This window comes from Poecilia latipinna, unplaced genomic scaffold (genome assembly GCF_001443285.1).
Source record: "Poecilia latipinna isolate Pla-1442-1.1 unplaced genomic scaffold, P_latipinna-1.0 Scaffold104, whole genome shotgun sequence".
Taxonomy (NCBI): Eukaryota; Metazoa; Chordata; class Actinopteri; order Cyprinodontiformes; family Poeciliidae; genus Poecilia; species Poecilia latipinna.
Window position 1 is genome coordinate 612,199 of NW_015112720.1, and position 19,788 is coordinate 631,986.

The window sequence follows — 19,788 nt, forward strand, 5'->3', positions numbered from 1 at the left end:
TCAGGGATTCAAATATGAGGCCAAGTGCAGGAGTCTGAAAGCATGTGCCGCCATTTTTTAAGTTTAACAAAAAGAAAACTAACAAGATTATTCAAGTTTTCAGAGGAAGTTGCACTAAAATACTCCATCACTCCTTTTCACAGTCCTTGGACCAATAGAAACAGTTCCTCTCCTCCTTCCAGCTGGGTGCATCCTTCGTCTGCAAAGCAGTAACATCACCAGCAGGTGGACCCCCATCTCATGCCATAGTCCAGGGGTCCCCAAAGTGGGTCCTCGAGGGCCGGCATCCTGCACGTTTTAGTTCTCTCCCTGGTGGTAGAAACAACCTTCTCAGCATGTCAATGTTCTTCTTAGGCCTTCTAATGAGCCATCATTGGATCCAGGTGCGTTAAACCAGGGAGAGACCTGAAACATGCAGGATGCCGGCCCTCCAGGACCGACTTTGGGCACCGCTGCCGTAGACGCATTGTCTCTTCATTAGCAGGGAATACTACCATTATCAGTCACATTCATCACTTAAAGAAGGTACCAACATGTTAGTCCACACCAGAGTCTGCACAGACCGCTCAGCGTTACACGTCTGTTGTGCGGATGCCGTCGTCATCCAGGCTGAAGGGGAAGGAGGAGTGAGGCTGAGGCTGCGAGCGGTGCCGTCGCCGGCCGCTAGCAGCGTCTGCCGACGCCGTGAGCATCCCCAGCCCGCTGGTCGACGGCACCTGGGACGCACTGGGGCACGGGGTTGGGGTGGACAGGGAGTTGGAAGAGGACGAGGTGGACGAGGAAGTGGACGAGGAGGAGAGAGAAGGCAGAGTGGGGACAGGACTGAACGGGCTGTCTTCGTCCTCCATGTCCATGATGGACGGCTCGCCCGGAGGAACGGGGGTCCAGGGCTGCCAGCCTGGAGCCACAGAGCAGGACTTGACCAGCTGGGGCCGCGCCTCGTTACTCTGGTGACGAGAGGCACCGCTGGGATTGTGCTTTTGATGGAGAGACGACATTCGCTTAAACTGATGTCCCTGCAATTACAAGACAGCACAGCAGACGACGATCACAATTCAAGACTAAAAAGCTTCACTCTCCATGGTGACGCACAAACGTATTCATACCCCTTGACTTTTCACATTTTGTAATGTTACATCCACATTCCATGTAGTTTAGAATTTTGATAATTGTGACTCATTTATATCCTATAAATGTGACACACTTTTGAATGCAAAAAATTTATTGTTTAAACATTTTCCCCATTTTTCTCTGTAAAATAGAACAACTTCTGTCATCTGGATGCAAAATAAATTTTTAGAAAGAGTGTTAAGACTGATTGGATCGAAAAGCAATTTTTAAATCTTGAAGCTAATCCTGTGTTAGTTTTAGGTCTGAACTTTGACTGGGCCATTTTAACACATTGCTATGCTTTGGTCTAAATTATTACATTGCAGTTTGTTTATGATGTTGTTGCTGCTTTAAGATGAGCCTCAGCCCCTTCCTCCAGTATGATTTTTTTTTCCAGGTGCATCTCCTTTTCTATGAACTCTGATGATCTCTGTTCCTGCAGATGAAATTAATTCCCATGGCATAATACTGCCACCTCTGTGTTCCCCCTGAAGATTATATATGACTTTTGACCTGATTTCTAAAGACAGAGGGTGTCTCTGGCTGAAGATGCAGATACATGTATGGGTGAAAGAAGACTGAGTTACCCGTGGATGTCCTCTGAATTCCCGAATTTTCATGTCGATATCCCTGATCCAACCATGCATCTCCTCTGGGGTGTCTGTCTGTAAAAACACCAGAAGATAAACACGGAGCAGAATGTCAGAAATTATGTTCATACACGACCATCACCTGTATAACAACCAACCTAAGTTATGTTTGACACATCTTTTAAAAATGGTCAGACTCTTGTTATGCTTCTTCTTCTTCTTAAAGTTTAATTAATATGATGGGAAGGCAATTTTTAATTAACAGTTTAACAAACAGCTTTTTGATCCTGATGAGATATAAAGATTTACGTTTTATCAGATTAGAACACACAAATTGCAGTTTTCATAGCGATTTGCTGCAGGAGTAAAAAAAAAAGAAGGTATATTCTGTAAACTCAAAGAAATTTTGCTATTTTACACTTTTTACATTTTATACATTGACTGGGTCACTACATGTGCAAGCTGAGGGGTATGTGCCCTGGAGCAAGTCATCTTTCATTGTCATCATCTTTTATCTTTCATATCCTCCTGTCGAGGTTTTTCAATATAGATTTCTAATGCAGTTTGGTTCTAAAATTATAATATTTATAAATAGGGGGTGGGGAGGAGAATGGATTTGGCTTTATAGCAACATACAAGTCCAAAGTCAATCTCTCAGTCAACATGGCAGAACACAGAGCAAAGCAGAAACTAAACTTAAGGGAAAAAAGAAGCGAAAAATGCTGATTTGGTACAACAATCGTCTATTTCAGAACATTTAAAAAGTGCAAAAATGCAAAGATATGCTCTTTGTGCTGGAGGAGGTTCAGTTGGTTCTTGAGAACCAAAACATAAATCATGTAAATGTGCAGTGATACTGCAGGTGAGACAAAAAGTGCAGCTGATGCAACCTGCAGGCTAATATCTCCTCTGAAGAAACCGAAAAGAGCTACGGAAAGAAGGAGCTCTTCACTTCAGAAACATTCATCATTTGTAAGAGACTGTGAACTAATTTGCCAACTTGATTTATAAACAGACACACATTAAAGCTGGACAGAGAAACAGAGACTGATTTTCTAAAGAGCTTTAGTCCAACATGCTCATATGGACGCACGTGTTGACGCTTTTGACTCTTCGTAGTTTAGGGGTTTCATGCAGAAACCGATGCATGACATACATACATATGTCATGTATGTCATGTATGTCATATATGACATACATACATACATGCACTAAATTTTAAGATCACAAATGCCAGGTTGGACTGAAACTCTTTCCATGATACAGTGCAACATCAAGGTGAGGTAATATATTTATATTAACCTTAGAGACGCATTTAAACATTTTTCCAAATACTCATCAAATAAAAACTTAAATACAATATAAATGTACAAAACAGAAACAAATATGGTAACCTAAATAAATAAAAAAAACTAATTTTCAATCTTGTTTTGCCTCATAGTTTCAAGTATTTCAAATACTTATAATAAACCAGTTAATCACCTAATGTATTAATTAGTTAATAAAAACAGATCTCTTTACTGTAAAACAAATGCTTTAGTTGGCTGATATAAAAAAACAACTTTGCAATAAAATTTGTAACAGTAGCCTTAAATGTTATTTTTTTTTAACAATACAAGGACAAACTTTTTAAAACTGTTTCACGAGCAAATTCACGATTTGTTCCACCCACAGCGCGTCGCATTTATCAGAATAAAAGTTTAGCAAAAACCGAATTCACCTTCACGTTTTCCCCATCATGTCTTTAGGCTGTGCCATTGATTTCCATTTCATTTGTTTTTGTTTATCTGAGATCACAAGTCTTTTTTCACACTTCCTTTTCTCTCTCTCTCTCTAATCACAAACAGCGCTCGCCTGTCTCATTCTCTCCCTCCACTTCCCATCTGATCCGGCGCTGACGCCTCAGTCAGCTGCTCTCCCAGGGGGAGGAACAGGATATTATTGCTGTTATGGTAACACATGGCTGCGTCCGATTCTCAAAAACAAACTGCAGAAGAAGCCAAAAAAAGGAGCCTGGGCCACACATCGGCAGCAGAGCATTTCAAGACAAACATTTCAAAACATCAACACAGAAACACCTGGGATTCTGAAGAGGACCTTACAACAGAATCATTGGCTTTATAAACGGTGGCTTGCAAAATATTTGCACCCCTTGATTTTGCGTTGTTACAACCACAACCTTTAAAGTATTTAATCAGGATTTTACGTGACAGAACCACATTTTTCTGTCTTACCCCTCTAAATTGTTTACACAGAGTCACTTAAATCCACACAGATTGTTATTTAGACTGAATCCAGATCATCAGCTTTGAAATGTTGCCACTGGTCTGTGATTGGATTTAGGTCTGGGCTTTGACTGGGCCGCTCTAACATAAACATGCGGAGGATGTTCAATTGAAGGTCTGGAGGGATGACGAAGGTCACGGTCCTGCTGGAAGGTGAAGCTCTGTCGCAATCTGAAGTCTTTTCTCCACTCACTACATTATATTTAGCTACTTTCATGTCTCCATGAAGTCTGTATAAAAACATGAAAAAAGGTATAATTTTTCTTCCACTTAACAATTATGCACTACTTTGTGTTGGTCTACCAAGTAAAATCCCAACATGCATTGAGGTTTGTGGCTGTGATTTGACAAAATGTGAAAAAGTGCAAAACTTTTGGAAGGCACTATACTATTTCTTTCTTCTTCTTCTTTTGTTTTTACCTGGATGTAGAAAGTTCGGGAGTGGGTGATGATCTCAAATAGATTGTCTCTTAACAAAAGGTCCCTGGTGGAAAAGAGAAACGGATTAAGTAAATTATACTTTTACAGATCATGGAGAAAACTGTTTTATCTCAAACATTTAACAGTTTAAGTTTACCTGAAAAATAATATTTACCATGAACAAAAACCAGATCAGCTACTATCATAGACGAACAATAATTTAAACTGAGACACAGTCGTAGTAAAGATGATGAGTTAAAGGGTAACAAAGTTGTCTGTAAAGGTTATGTAATGAAAAGTGAGTTGTAATAATCAAATCGTGACGAGGAAGCAGCATTTCTTTGCAGCGTTTGGATGAAAACTGGAATAATTCTTGATCTGCTGTGCTTCAGGCAAGTCTCATCCAAAACAAAGTTTTGGGGAGGGGGGATAAAAAAAACAATCGTATACACTGAAACTTTCACAAGATGAAAACGTAATTATGTTTGTTTATATCCGCAGATAAACAGATTGGCAGAAAGCACAATCTGACTGAATCAGACCGATTGTTTCACGACTCACCCCGACTTGACGAGACATTCGTGGACCTTCTGAATGTCTCTGAGTGGAATACCGCGGAGAGGCTCTTTGTCCTGGGACGTGAGCAGAACACAAACCACAGTCACGCCGAGAGCGTCAACAGGAAATCAAAAAATAAATGAAAATCACGTTGGCTCGTCACCGTGTCAGACTTGTAGTAGCTGACTGCGTTGTCATCCAGGGTGAAAAAACGCCTCTTCCAGCTCTTCCTCTGCAAATGCACCATACATCCGCTTTTTTCCCCCACTTATTTTAAGTTTTTGCTGAAGAGAATATGGTTGGCAATAAGGCAGAGCGCTCACCACATTTCCTTGTTTGACACAGAAACCACATCTCAGCACACCAGGCCTGTTTCCCTTCTTCTCCTTCCCCTCCGTCTCTTCGGTTTCATTCTGAAAGATTTCATCAGAGTGACCTCTTATCAGCGTCATTGTGGTAGTCGCCGACAGATAAATTCTTCAATCACGACGAGTTTCTGATTTTATCTCTTTTTTTTTGCATATAAACATATTTACAGCTAAGTCAAATAATTATTTATTCAGGTTTAAATTTGATTAACAAGTCTCTCCCTACTGGAAGAGATATTAATATTTTAAAAATGACCCAAACCAAAATCCAACCTTGAAATCTGACTGAGAATCTGTGAAAGGAGCTAAAGTTTAGGGTGACGTCTATTGAGGCCGTCCAACGTCAAAGACAAAGGATTCATCAACAAAGATAAATTGCAAAAATGTCAGCGGAAATATGCAAAAAGCAGATCCTTATCTTTTGACGTGTCATTAAATATAAATAAAAAAACAAGATCTATTTTTTTCCCCAAAAGAGTTTTTACTTTTTTGACAGATACCCGTCTAGTTTCCTGCCAGAAAGCAAATTCTTGGTTAAGCTAAATTAACTTTAATCATGCTTGATTTTAAGAAACCATGCTCTTTAAATACTATTGCTGAATGATGATCTCACTTATAATTAACTCACAATATTAGACTGTGATTCAATATAATACATAACTGTAGTTTTCAATGTAAATCTTACATTGGTTTGACTAAATTCAAACTTCAGTTTATAGTCTGTATCGCTCCCTTTTTTTTTTTTTTTTTAGTGATTACAGCTCAGATCTCAGTCTTACCTGGATTGGCGTGTGGACCACCACGCCTCCAATGATCTCCGTCTTATAGGCCTGCTGTTTCCTCCCCACCTGTGAGTCGCTGATCACGGCGCTAGCATCAGATTTGGGAGGCGCAGGGCAGGATTTAGGAACCTGCCGAAACGTAGGACAGTGCAAACAATTCAGACGTCAACATTTATTAGAAAATGTATGTTAAAAGGCAGATGTGAAATGTAAAACAGAAAATATACGCAAGAAACTGGCCATAGCTTCCAGCCTTAAATAGTTTTGTTTTTTTCTACTCCTAAAGGACAGAAATTAAAAGACAGAAACAGAAGCAGATTCATCATTTTTAAAAAAGGTCATATTTATTGTACTAAGCAATACGCAAGTTAATTTTTGGAGCTGCAATTTCTTAATTCAAAGAACATTTCCTTCTTTCTGGAGCATAAAAGCTTATAAACATCCAGAGTTAGAAGTCCCTCACAAAGGGACAATTTAATATAAACTATATTATTTTTAGCAAGATTTTTGCAATGTGAGAGTGAGCATGCCAACACTGTAACTAAACAATGGGAACCTGAGTGTACGCCCAGTGGTCAAATCAAGAGTAAACAGTCTCCTCAAATTTACCTGACCTAGCAGAAAAGTGGTGAAAAGTCAACTGGGATAAAAGAAGAGTGATGAGAAAACTATACGCTTTAGTCCCATTAGAACTGTTAAAGAAAGTACGCTATAAACCAACACAAAATGGTACGCAAGAGCTGGGTTTATTTTCTACAAATAAACTGGAAAAGTCTGGAACCTTCGTAGTTATTCCCCTTTACTCTAGTCTCCCAAATAAAATCCTGTGCTTGTTAAAAAAAAAACAACAACAACAACAACCTGCGTATAAATTCATCTCAGTATTGATCCGGCTGTTCTGTGAAGGCATCAGAGGACATAGGTGAACAAACGACATCATGAAGACCAAGGAAACCAGCTGAGAGTTGGGTTATAAATAAAAATATAAAATAAATTTACCATCTCCGAATAGAAAGAGTGTGGAAAAACTACAAATTTAGCAAGGCATGGTCATCCACACAACATGACAAGCAGGTAAAGGAAGGCATTAATTACAGAAGCAGCCATGAGGCCCATAGTAGCTCTGCAGGAACTGCAGAAATCTACTACTAGGACGACTTTAAGAATGCATAAAAACAGCAGTCACTGACAGCAAGTCGTCAAAAGACCCTTTTGCACTGCCGTTCACCACAAGTCATGATGACAAAACAACAAAGGTGGTAGAAGTTGCTTGTGTCAGATAAGATCAAAATAAGAGTTTTTTTAACCAACATGCAAAGTTGTATGCGTGTCAGATAACTAGTACTGCACATTCCCACAGTGAAACATGGTAGTGGCAGCATCATTGTGTGGACATGCTTTTCCTCAGCTGATTGGATGGAAAAGTGGTGGATAGATGAAGCAATAAAAACACTGAAAATGTATGGTTGTGATATGAACAAAATGACACAGCAGATATTTCTATTTCAATCACAACATGCAGATCATGCAGCAGGAATGCATTTTCTGATCTAATGTATTTTATTCAACAGCTTTAGTTAGGACCCATTGAAAGAGCAGATGTTACATAATGCAAAATGCTGCCAACTTTAGGAAGAAAAGGTTTGTATTGTCTAACAGATCTGCAAGAGGCATATCTTGTTGTCAAAACTTACTTGGAGCTTTACAAGAACCAGCAAACACTGAAATGAAAGTCACATAAGCAGTTTTTCTTCCCTACTCCGTCAACTGTCTTAATTTTGACGTCACACAGGATCTGGATAATCGTTCAAGTCTGCAAAAATATACACTCATCTACCGCAGAGAACAAAGATAAGAATATGAATGATGATGATTTAATGTGTCAAACATTAACCACTGCATTATTTTCACAAGTCATTTCCTTTTTAGGGCTGCGCTAACATCCCGTCCCTTCTGCCTCGCACGACTTTTTCATTGAGGCCAAGACGGCTCAGAAAGAAAGCGGCAGCAAAGAAGCAGCGCACACGCCGCCCCTCCTCTCCCCCGGCGGCGGGGAAGTGAAAGAGAGAGCAAGCGATGTTGCTTCCTGTCTCGGCGAGCAGGTGAGCGCGCCACAGCAACGCTCGCCTCTCTGGCACCTGCTGCTGCCACCATCAGACATCTGGACGACGCTGGTCACAAAAGCCTCCCCCCTTCCAGCTGAATACACAAATATTATGCAAACGTGCAAACTAGATGTTAACACCTCCACCACATTGACGTCTGAGTGTTATCTCTGCTGCTGTCACGCATTCACAATTTCCCCATTCAGTCAGTGTAACAGAGGGCATCTGTGGCCGATGTGCTGGCATCCGCAAAACTGATGGGGCCAAACTGGTTTTGGAGCTGCCCTCCATCAATACGTCATTATACAAACCGACATATAATTGGGGGGGGGGTGATGTGTGCCGGCACGTGTACGCGTTGCTCTTACGGTGATCTTGCTGGCCTTGTTGAGAGCATCCACCCAGTCCCTCATGTCGACTGCATCATTGGCTTGAAGGAAGTACCGCCGTGAAACTGCATTGATGACTGCCAAAATAAAAACGTAAAATGAAAAACACAACAGAGAGGAGAGTTCCATGAAATCCACAGCGACCGGGGGATTTTATCATGAGCAACAAAAATGAACGCAGTTGTGTAACGCCGCACATGCACGAGTCATCGCTTCACGACTTCCGAGGCAGAACTCACCGAAGCAGAATTCGGTCTTCGGCTTTTGCTTTGCGGTGGCTTCACTCACCTGAGAAAAGAAAAGACGAGAAAAGAAAAAAAGAAGAGAGAAGAGAAGAAAGGAGAAGAGAAAAGAGAGAAGAAGAGAAGAGAGGATTCTTTGATGTCAGGGAAGCCAGATGTCATTATCTGCGCAAGCAAACTAACATCTGGAAAACTTCACATCGCTGCTGCATGTGACTGCACACTGGAGCAGCAGATAACCCTGAATTCTTCTTGAGTATCTCAGAATCCTTGAGTGAATTTCCACATTATTCGTGGGTGTAGTGAGAACAAACACTACAGACCTGACCTTTGACTCACAAGAACTGCGTTAAGGCTTAAGAATACTCTTGATGGATAACAGATTCAACCACAACAACCTCTTTTCTCATATCTATAGCATTCTGAATATCTTCCCGCAGGCAGTTTTTATATTTGAAAGATCTTAGTTTGATAATTCAGAATATATCAAAGGTTGTTTAACTTATCAGTCTTAAGAGTGAAATAGAAAACAAATGGCTGGTTATATTTTTGTTGTTGGCTGTCTAGTGGGACACATATTTCCAGAAGTTCGCCTCCGATTGGCTGATCAGGCCCATGTGACGACTCCTACCTGGAGTCTACCAGCTCTCAAGCAGGCAATACCACAGAAGAAGAAAAGAACATGCAGGAGACAAAAAGAAGCCAAATAAACATTTTTCAGATGCACCATTTGCATTGCACGCTTTGCTATGCTCATTTAAATTTATGTGAAGTTCCTGCAATGATTTCCTTTTGGTTTTTTCTTCAACTCGGATGAAAGTTTTTCCAAGCATGTCGCTCTGCTCCAAATCAAAAGTGAGAGGTCTTCAGACATCAAAAAGGTCAAGACCAGGAGGACAGAAGCTGATGTATTAAGTGTTTTTAGATAACTTACAGCTGGGTCTAGTTCGAAAAATTGTCGCTGGGATGCAGTTTCTAAAAATAGAGGGTGGATTCGGTGCTACAAACACAAACTGCATGACACCTGCATGTGTTCACATGTCATTGCTGCAGGTTGGTAGGTCTGAGCAGCTGACAGGCTCCACCTGAATACTGCAAAGCCGTGCAAAGTTTACTGCTGTATCAGATACCCGACTGTCTGGTTGAACACATCAGGTTGAGAAGAAGCCACTTATTTCCACATCGAACTAGTCTGAGATCCATTGTTGGCTTACTAGCTAAAATAGTATGAAAATCAACGATGCTTTATTACTCAACTGAATGCAGGATGGGATCAAACTTTAAATGATGGTGCCAAAACAAAACAAGTAAGAAACAATGACTTTTGCATTATTGATTGTTCAAAGAGGAGGAAATGCTTCAGATAAATGTTTAATATATTATGTATAATCCTATAAATCCTATAGGACTGTTTGATTAAAGTAGAGTAATATAGTTGAATGTAGCCTACATGGGCATTACGTAAATTCCTGTCTGTAGTCCAAAAGTGTCTGAAAACAAACGGGGGTGCACGCTTTACCTTAGAGATGTAGGTTAATCTCAGGCTGCCAACAAAGCTGGCTCCGCTGGCCAGGTTCTGCATACAAACAGAGCAGTCATTAGCTCAGAGTCCAAGGTCCCACGGCCTTATATTGATCATTTTTCATTTCCTCCTGCTGCTTGTGCAAACGTGCTTCCAGTTTGGTGGTGTGTTGTGTGCGTGTGTGTGAGCACCTGTGGATTGTCCATGTACCATTGCAGGACATTCCCCTGCGTGTCGAGGATGAAATATCGCCTCTGGAAGCGGCAGCTGTTCTCCTTCTCCTCGATGTCCAGGAAGCCGCACACACGGTTCAAGCGGTCCAGATACGGCATCGCTGCCACTATCACATAATCACTGAGACACAGAGGCAGACAGATGTGGAGGGTAAATCATCTCTGAGTTAAGAGTTCAGACACACACACACACACACACACACGCACGCACGCGAACACACACAGGAAGAGAGCGACCCACTCGCACTCAGCAGTTTTTCATGTGACGTGATTGAGGCTGAGCTGCAAAAGCTGAAAGCCCGAGGCTGAGCTGAGGCCCTCCACCACAGCCGAAAATTACACACTACTCTCCAGATCTGCACACAGGCACATTTCCACAGGACAGGGAAGAGAAAAGAGAGGAGATCAAGTCAAAGAAGTGTGGACTGAAGAGGGCTGTTTATTCAAAATGAAGAAGAGCATGTAAAATACAGAGCTGCTGGCAGATTCCTAAAAATAATCAGGACTAATTCTTCTCAGAAACCCAGTTATTCTTGTCATATTTATTCTGCTTGTTTCTGGAAGTACCAAGCAGTATTTTATTTCATTTATTGACCTCACTGCAAGCTAAACCAGAATTAAGCACAAAACTATGTGCAGGACAAACGGTTTTCATGTTTTTTTTCTAGATATTTCAGCCTGGCAGAAACCAGTCCCTTGTTCTAAGCTTTGCTTCGTACAGACTGGACCTGCGGCTGTTGAGAGAGATGATTGCTTCCTGGAGGGGTGAACACCAATTGAGTTTTACATTTTAACTCAATCGCTAACATTTAGCCATAACTTACATAACGCACCAGTTCATTGCTATGAAGCTAACCAGGAATTGCCTGCAGTGCAAACAACCATCTCCAACTGCGAAGAGAGAAGCAATGGTGGGCAATATGGATTTTGAGTTTTATTGCAGTATTTTGTAGTGCTATTGAGATATTGATAAAAAATGATGATAAAAATGTACGACTGGGACTCCATGGCCCAGCATTCATAGCGCCCCAAATGCAATTATACTGTTCGTAAAAACATTCATACTCCAGGTGTCATTTATACTTCCAAACTGTAACGTTAGTCATGAAAATGCATTTAATTATACTTTATTAATTATACTTTCAAATTTAATTATATTTTTGAAGTTACTGATTGATGCTCTCATGAAGCAAACAGTGAAAGAAACAGTAAAAATAACATTTCAGACAGTTTTATTTTTAACATCAATAATTTAAATTTATCAAGACAACAATACATCTAAACTTTTATCAAGATAAGAAATAATTTGCAATGTATGACAAACGGTACAATAAATGAACAAGGACTGAGCTGAATGTGATGGTCGTTGATGTTAATTCAGTATTTGGATTCGTGGCCAACACGGACTGAACGACTTTGTTCAGTTCCTCCGCTGCCATTGCTAAAACTATAAAACTACAGGCAGACTACAAGTCTGAAACAACGCAGAAAAACAAGGTGTTCATTCATAACTTCTCCTTCCGTTTGCTGATTGGCCTGGTAGAAAATTTACTGATGAAATCGAGCTCAATGGGAGAGAACCCAGACTGAGAACTGAAGGGAGATAAGAATTGAGTACAATTGTGGAGAAAAGCAAAGGCCAGGCTGTAGATGTTTGAATCCATTAAAGCTTTTTAAGATAAGCAAAAAGCACAAAATCATAATGGCTAACTAGCCATTGCCTGTGAGTGATAAACTATAGTCTCTATCCCTCCTGTTGCTAATAGTCTAATGACACCGTTTTGCTTCTTCGGGCTAAAAATGCATCAACTTTTCAATGAAATGGTTCCCACAAGAACCAGAGCAAGAAATGCCATCAGGCACACAAGTCACACCTGCTGGGTGGAACTCCTGCAGAGTTATTTTTAAACCAATGCTTAAGAAAAATGCCTCATTTTGAAACCAGTCTCGGCATCGCATGCGTCAATCGTGCATGTTTGCCACTGAAATAGGTCAAAGATACAGAAGGCATTAGCAGAAGCACAGGCTGTGATGGAAACATGAAGGTGGAGGTGCACGGGTCACACGGATGCCACCACTGAGACACACATCCACACAACTGTGTGCAGGGCGCACACGCTATTCTGGGCATCAGAAAACATCTGGTTTAATCATTGCTTGGAGAAACTGTGGGGAGGTTTTTCCATCTTTGGTAGAAACCAAACCAATAAATAAAACTTGGATGATATTTTAAATGCCCCGTTTTTGTGAAAAAAAAAAAAAAAAAAAAGCAAGACAGCAGCTAAATATACAGTAGCTTATGGGGAAAAATATTATGTTTAGATAAGGGCTGTGGTATCACACATACTTTACACAGAAGAATGGAGTGAAACATTCCTCTACAAACAATGACCATTTGTGCACAAGACCAACCCGTCTGATACACAAAACCAGATAGTGAGCATTTAAGAAAGCAAAGAGCATTTAGAAAGTTAGTGATTTGTAATGGTTTTATTTCCATCTTGAGGTTTTGGGGTCTAGTAAAGCAGAAAAAGGGAGGATTGAATAATCTTCACTAATCACAGGCAGGTTTCTGGCCACAAGTTACCGAAGTTTTAAAAGGTTACGGTTTCAAAACCATAAAATGTTCCACCATGTTGGCTTAAAGTCCAGTTCAAAGTAGGACACAGAAAGTGCTGGAGATACCAGAGTTTTCTTCAGCAGCATAGAGTAAAGCAGAGCTACCCCAACACGGCACTGCTGGTCAGCTGGCTGGAAGAAAGCTACCATACTTTTCTTCATAGCTAGAATAAAAGATCAGTTCAGCTCTTTGTGAATATTTCTGGTTGCAAATGACAGACAGTCATGCAGAAACTAAAGGAGCACTAGCTCCATTTATTATTTGGCTAATGTTTTAAAACTACTGTAGCTGGTGAACTACAAGTGTTATTTCTGTGAAGCAACAGACTGCAGGCTGGTTTCTAGAGCATCTAGCTCTACTAATGAACCAGCTTGTTAGCTGAGTCTGCTGAGTTGTGAGGCACTTGTTAGTCATATATTTATTTATTTTTTTTAAATATCCTCTCATCTTAGCAATTGGGCAGATCTGAATCAGCAGTTTTTACTCATTTTCTATTCCAGTTTATTAAATTGATCAAAACTAACAACTTTACAAATGCACCATAACTGGATGCATTATTTTTTTAGTTATGAGATAAAAGTTACAGATATGAACTATGATGCATAAGTCAAGACATTCTTGTAAATCCTTAATTTTATTGTGGATTAAAAACTACCATTTATGTTCTTTTAAATTGCAGCAGATTTGTTGTGTCTTCCATGCTGAATATGGCATGTTAACAAAATTCCCAAAGGCTTTTCAAGTCCAAACCAACAGTTTCATCCAAATTGGCAAGCGAAGACCTTTTAAATGTCACCAAAAGCATTTCTGTAGGTAAAACAATAAAAAATTGTTTTTTTGACAAAATTCTGGGGTCATTTATGTCCCTCCATTGAAGCTTGTGAAACAGTGTGATTCAAATGACAGTCATGTTAAATATAAACAAATCCCTTTGAAGAATGTTCGGCATGTTTAATGGGAAGTAACATCAGTTACTTCTTGGAAAAGGGGCAAAATATCCAGCTGTCTGAAACTGCAGCCTACAACATCAAATATGAAGATGCAGCAAAGCACCAAAGACAACTGCAGACTCACTGATGGTAATGCATGTCAAGGTCAAATCTCCAACAAATAACCGATCAGTGCATCTCCAGCTCAGGTCAGTAATCAACTTTTTGTCTAATCAATGAGAGTCGTTTTAAAAAAAATGGTTAAGACAAGTAAGGAAGACTTTGTGGACAGCTATTTGGAGTGAATACTGTGAAACTGTAAGATCCTGTGAGAATCGTGTACCAGCCCACGCGTCACTTAAACAGGGGGAAGAACGGACAACTCAGTTTTTAACCCTTCACTTCTCTGAGCACTACTCGTACCATCAGCACTTGGGTTTCCTTTGTCTCAGACCAGATATGTACCAATCCATCGGCAGCAGATCGGAATTGGTCAATTTCCCCCGAGGAAGTCGGTTGATGAGACACCGAATAATCCATATTTCCCCCATTCATTAAATGCATCATAACTAATAACCCCCAATATTTTAGAACTGAAATGGTCCGTGGCCAGAAAAAAAAAAAAAAAACTAACTGTGCATCCCCGCGTCTGTCTACAACTACGACTATTTGACGTGGATGATTTGTGCCGTAAAATGAGATTTCTGTTAAGCAGAGAGCTAGAAATAATTTCTAGATGTTGCACATTTGTTGTCTGTTCACTGAACAGATGGAGTTTAACGCAACTTCCCACTGAAGTTGAGTTCGAGCATGTATAACTGAACCGTTCTCAGTCTGAATTACTCAACAACACCTGACTTGCACAGCATTAGTTCAGCTCAGATGACCTGCAGTGACTCACTGACACCAACAAGTCCACGGAATGACACACCTACTGCAGCTCCCAGCTCCTGCACGCACACAAAGCGACGGCCAGAGCCATGAAGTGGCCCTGCTGCCGCTGTCTCCAGACTTACCCGCTGTGGAGAGTCAGAGTGCGCCACAGCCAGCGCCCCGAAACCAAGTGGAGAGCGCAGAGCCTGCCTCGGCGGCGACAATCATCCTCAGAGGAACTTTTAAACAACTTTTACAGACTACACTTTTACAGATGAACCGGCGTGCACGACGCCCTCACACTATCCTCTATTTGTTTGTGTGATCGGGTTACAGAAGACTTGCCTTTTTTTTTTTTTTTTTCCGGGTTGGACGTTTCGGTATTAGAATAAACCAGCCCCGGATGTGATCTATGCGTCCCCTGAGCTCCAGCCCCAACCTCCTCCTCCTCCTCCTGCAGCTGCTGCTTACTTTTTACCCGAGGGAGAGAAAGCCGAGTTTAACAGGCCTTTCTTATAACTTCAAATTCAGTTTCATGTTACACCTTTATCAACGCAATCCTTTTGTAAAACACATCTTTTATTAATAGAAGGCTTTCGCTGCATCAGAAGTGTGCGCTCTTTCTCTCTGCACACCATATGTCATCTAGTCTTTTTTTTCAAGAACTAGGTCAAAGTGCTGAATCAGGTGGTTTGTATGAAAGAGCTGCAAACGAAGGAAGCATGCACCTGGACAAACAGGAGCACGGAGAAAACATGGCTATTGTTCTCCATGCAGGTGCAAAACTATGGTGTCAAAATTAATTAAATTACACGTCACAGGTGAATTAATGTATTAACTTGTGAAGAATTGACTAAAATCAGACATGAATGTCAAATTCATACATTAAATGTTGTGATAATAAAAAACATCCGAAACAAAAATTAATAATTTACTGTTAAATCATTTAAACCTTTCAAAGTGGATTCTAACATCTGATTGGTTAAAGTCCACAGTACGTCAGATACAGACCAATGATCTTGAGTAACTCTGTCTCAGTCCCGCCCCCTGGCTGTGATTAATGGGACAGACAGATAAAATCAATTCAGTATGTTCAAAACTCATTACCATATTGAGCTAAATATAGAGTTGACGTTGTCAGCCGTTATAAAAAATGAGATTAACCAAAGAGTTTCACATTCATAAGAAAGCAACAACAACAAAAAAACATTAGCAATTTTCTAGATATAGAGATAGATGAATTTGTTGCTGTCTCTCCAGATTTGTTTGCAATCAAACTTAAATCATGTTGAACCCTCCTGTTGGCTAATTTATCCTCACTGAGGATCCTTTGGAGCACATCTATCACTTTATGGTACGTTTATGTTTGTTTAGTCTACCTCTGTCGTTAAAATTATGATTTTTATCTGCTTCATCTAGACTATATTGGATTTTTTCTTTAACATACTTATACTTATCTTTTTTATTCTCATTATACCCATTTAGAGGTGTCATTACTAAAAGGAAAACATTACACATGCTGTCATACCTTTCCAATTTTTAAATTTTGAACCCTTTCTTCTCACTTACAGTTATGTACTTGTGCTGGTCCATCACACCGCACTTCATTTGGGTTGAGGTTTTTGCAACAAAATGTGCAAAAGTTAACATCTGTGCAACTCTGCTTCTTTGCAAAGCACTTTACAAAACATATTTCTTCTCCCTACTCCATTTTACACATATATAGCCCATATATTTTAGTTTGATTTTTGAGATTTTTATTGTTTGAATGACATCTGTCATCTTAAATTAAATAAGTAAATAAACTAAAGCAAAAATAAGAAGGGCAGGATGTTAAATTTTCAGTTTTTGTCTGAGTCATTTATGATTGAGAAATATTCTGCTATTGGGGTTTCTGTCTGAAGACAACATGGGTTTCAACAAAAAATAAATAAAAATAAAATATATGTGTGTGTGTGTGTGTATCAATCTGCAAAGTAAAGACACTGATGTTTGGAAAAGATCTTTTCTTTCAAATTACATTCTGTGGTTTTTAATTTTGAATGTCTTCAAGATTTTTGCCGTTTGTTTTTTTTTTCCACTTTCAAACAAAGGTAACCACAAATTAGCTTAACTTCCTTGTTTCACCACTCTGCTCCTTGTCTTCTTAAGACTTTAGATTTAGGTTTTGACACATTCTGCAGACTCTCCTCACACCAAGTCTCTCATCAGCCTAATTGCTAAATATTTGTTTTGCACAGGTAGTGGTTTTGCTTTCTGTCATTTTTCTTTTAGTAAAAATGTATGTTCTCCCTTGTTAAGAGGAAGTGGTTAAGTGTCATATGACCTTCCTGAGGACAGAGACCTACCTTGCCGATTTCATATCCAGCAGTAACTGCGTAGAAGATTCAAGTGTCATTTCTGTAAGGGGAAGTGTTAAACTTTCCACAGACCCTCATGAGAATAGTCTCAATGTTTTTTTTTTTTTTTTGCACATCAGGAAAACAAATTTTCTAAAAGCATAACGGGATCAAAGACACTATAGAAACTGAGGTGTGATTGTGTCTTTATTCAAACTACAAAGCACAATAAATGATCAGAGTGCCATGGTAACAAGAGTGAGGAATAATTTGATTCTATGTGGTGAAGCAAGCTGTCGCGCGCACCGAAACCACACCTGCCACCCCCTGTCTGCACCAGAGCTGTGAGTAGGAGTTCTTGACTTTTCACATATTTGTGCATCATAAACACTCCCAGGTTCACGTATTGCTTTGTAGCAGTACCTCATCTCATTGTGCAACTATTGGAAAATGTTTTAAGTTTTCAGTGGCAGTGAAAACTGCAGCATATATGTGTAGTACCTAAACATCACTGCACCACCGCAGGCATGAAGGTGATATTCTTTTTGTTTTCACACCAATTTCAAACCACCAGAAACTCTCCGTGCCTCAGATCCTCTTTGCTGAACTCGGATGGATGACATTTATAACAAAACAGACGAGAAGGAGGAAGGAACAAACTAGGTGGAGGAGTTTAGAGCTGACAGAAGGCATTGTGCAGCAGCAGGAGCAGCGGGGTGATCAACGCGAGCGGGCTGGTCGACAGAGCTCCCGCGGTGTTGACTTGCTGTCTGTGATGGGGCCCGTTGCAGTCATCAGCAAAGCAGCACTCAATTTTGGCTCCTGAGTTCGTGCTGCTCTGTGCTTTCTTACAGAAGTCCATGTATGTGCATGACTTTATCACGGTGTCTGAAAGAAATCGAGACGCAGACGCTGACTCTGTGAGTCAGATCCCAACAATCCAACAGCAGAAACAAAACAATCAGCAAGAAATGCACAGAGGTCTGCAATAAACCGTTGAACGAACAAACACCATCCTAACAGTAGTAGGACATAGAGACATCTTTTATGGTTGTCTTACACATTTGTACACAAACATGCAAAAGTTTTATGCTATTTTTACATGGGAACAAAATGGCATAAACCATAGAAATATAATACTATAGCTGCGAATTGGTTCAGCAAAAGCGTCGACTGTCAATAGAAACAGTATGACTGCTGTTTAAGCGCTGCTGATTTCCTCAGACGTTCAACTGTGACAGATATTTCACTGGAAACAGCGTTGGCCCGACCTCCAGTGAGGCAGATCCAAATGGCCGCATACGTGTTGGGAGTGTGTTTACTCACTCGGGCCTGTGATGGTGGCGCAGGCCTCAGCATAAGCTGGACAAGAGATGGAGCCCTCCTTGTTGCACCCTTCCTCGCTGGTTGTCGAGCAGGTGTAACATTGCAGAGCTTGGCCTTCGCAGAAAGGACAGGAGAGAACACCTGGCTTGAAACTAAGCATGAATGTTTACAGGCAGGTGCAACTCCCACACACACGCGCCACCTTGAGTTAACATCAGTCTGCATCAACACACACTAAAGTCAGGTAGAACTAAAATGTCCTGCAAAAGGCATTCATAAATCCTCTGACGTGTAATTGCAAAGTGGAAGAGAAAGGATGCACGGTTTGAATTTTGCTTTTATAATAAGGTAAATTGTGAAAGTGTGGTGTGCATTTGCATTTTTTGTAACAACTACAGCTGCACAAGCCTTACACATCCAGAAGCTGAAATTTTTGCCCGTCCTTAATTTCAAAATAGCCCAACCTCACTCAGACTGGATGGAGAGCATCTGGGAACACGTTTTTAAGTGTTTCCACAAATTCTGAATTAGATTATGGCCTGGACTTTGCCTGAACTTCTCTAACACATGACTGTGCTTTGATCTGAACCATTTCAATGTCTCTCTGGCGCTATGTTTATTGTTGAAAGATGAACATCTGCTCCAGGCTTGTGTCTTAACAGGTTTTCCTGCAGCATTACTCTGCATTTTGGTTGGTTCTTTTCCTCCATCAACTCTGATCATCTTTCCTATCCCTACTTACTAAAACTAAAATGATTCCCACCAGCCTGATGTGGCCACCGCCCTGTGGATGACGTAGACCATTACTTTTCCTCTACACATAAAAAAAAGGAAACAATTTCAGCTTATTCCTGCCTTGTTAGCCTAATCCTGCTTTAAAACTTCTCCAAAACCTTTTCACTGATCTGTCTGCTGTGTTCCTCTGTCTATATGACACATTTAGTTCACTAATGTTTTCCATCAAACCCCTGGGGCCTTCACAAATCTTCTGGAATTAACACTGATATTAAATTGCACAATTGTAAGAGCAGTTCACGAATTAAGTGACTTTTTAACACAATCCATTGCACATGATTTTATTTAGGGTTATGGGAGTA

General features: G+C 40.3%; 1 protein-coding gene across 3 annotated transcripts; it reads right to left on the bottom strand.

Moving 5' to 3' along the window:
- Positions 1 to 375: 375 nt before the first annotated feature.
- Positions 376 to 15,422, bottom strand: plekha2 (pleckstrin homology domain containing A2). Of its 3 annotated transcripts, XM_015027647.1 has the most exons (13): positions 15,170 to 15,422; positions 10,846 to 10,960; positions 10,563 to 10,725; positions 10,369 to 10,425; positions 8,847 to 8,895; positions 8,587 to 8,684; positions 6,111 to 6,242; positions 5,287 to 5,376; positions 5,127 to 5,195; positions 4,967 to 5,037; positions 4,406 to 4,469; positions 1,698 to 1,775; positions 376 to 1,016 (listed from the first exon to the last, which is right to left on the bottom strand). In XM_015027647.1, exons 3-13 carry the CDS (start codon positions 10,701 to 10,703, stop codon positions 573 to 575), a joined length of 1,293 nt encoding a protein of 430 aa, XP_014883133.1. In that variant the 5' UTR covers positions 10,704 to 10,725; positions 10,846 to 10,960; positions 15,170 to 15,422; the 3' UTR covers positions 376 to 572. The 3 variants fall into 3 exon arrangements, with proteins under 3 accessions (XP_014883133.1, XP_014883134.1, XP_014883132.1); XM_015027648.1 differs by lacking the exon at positions 10,846 to 10,960 and having other exon boundaries at positions 10,563 to 10,711; XM_015027646.1 differs by lacking the exon at positions 10,846 to 10,960 and having other exon boundaries at positions 15,170 to 15,421.
- Positions 15,423 to 19,788: the final 4,366 nt, after the last annotated feature.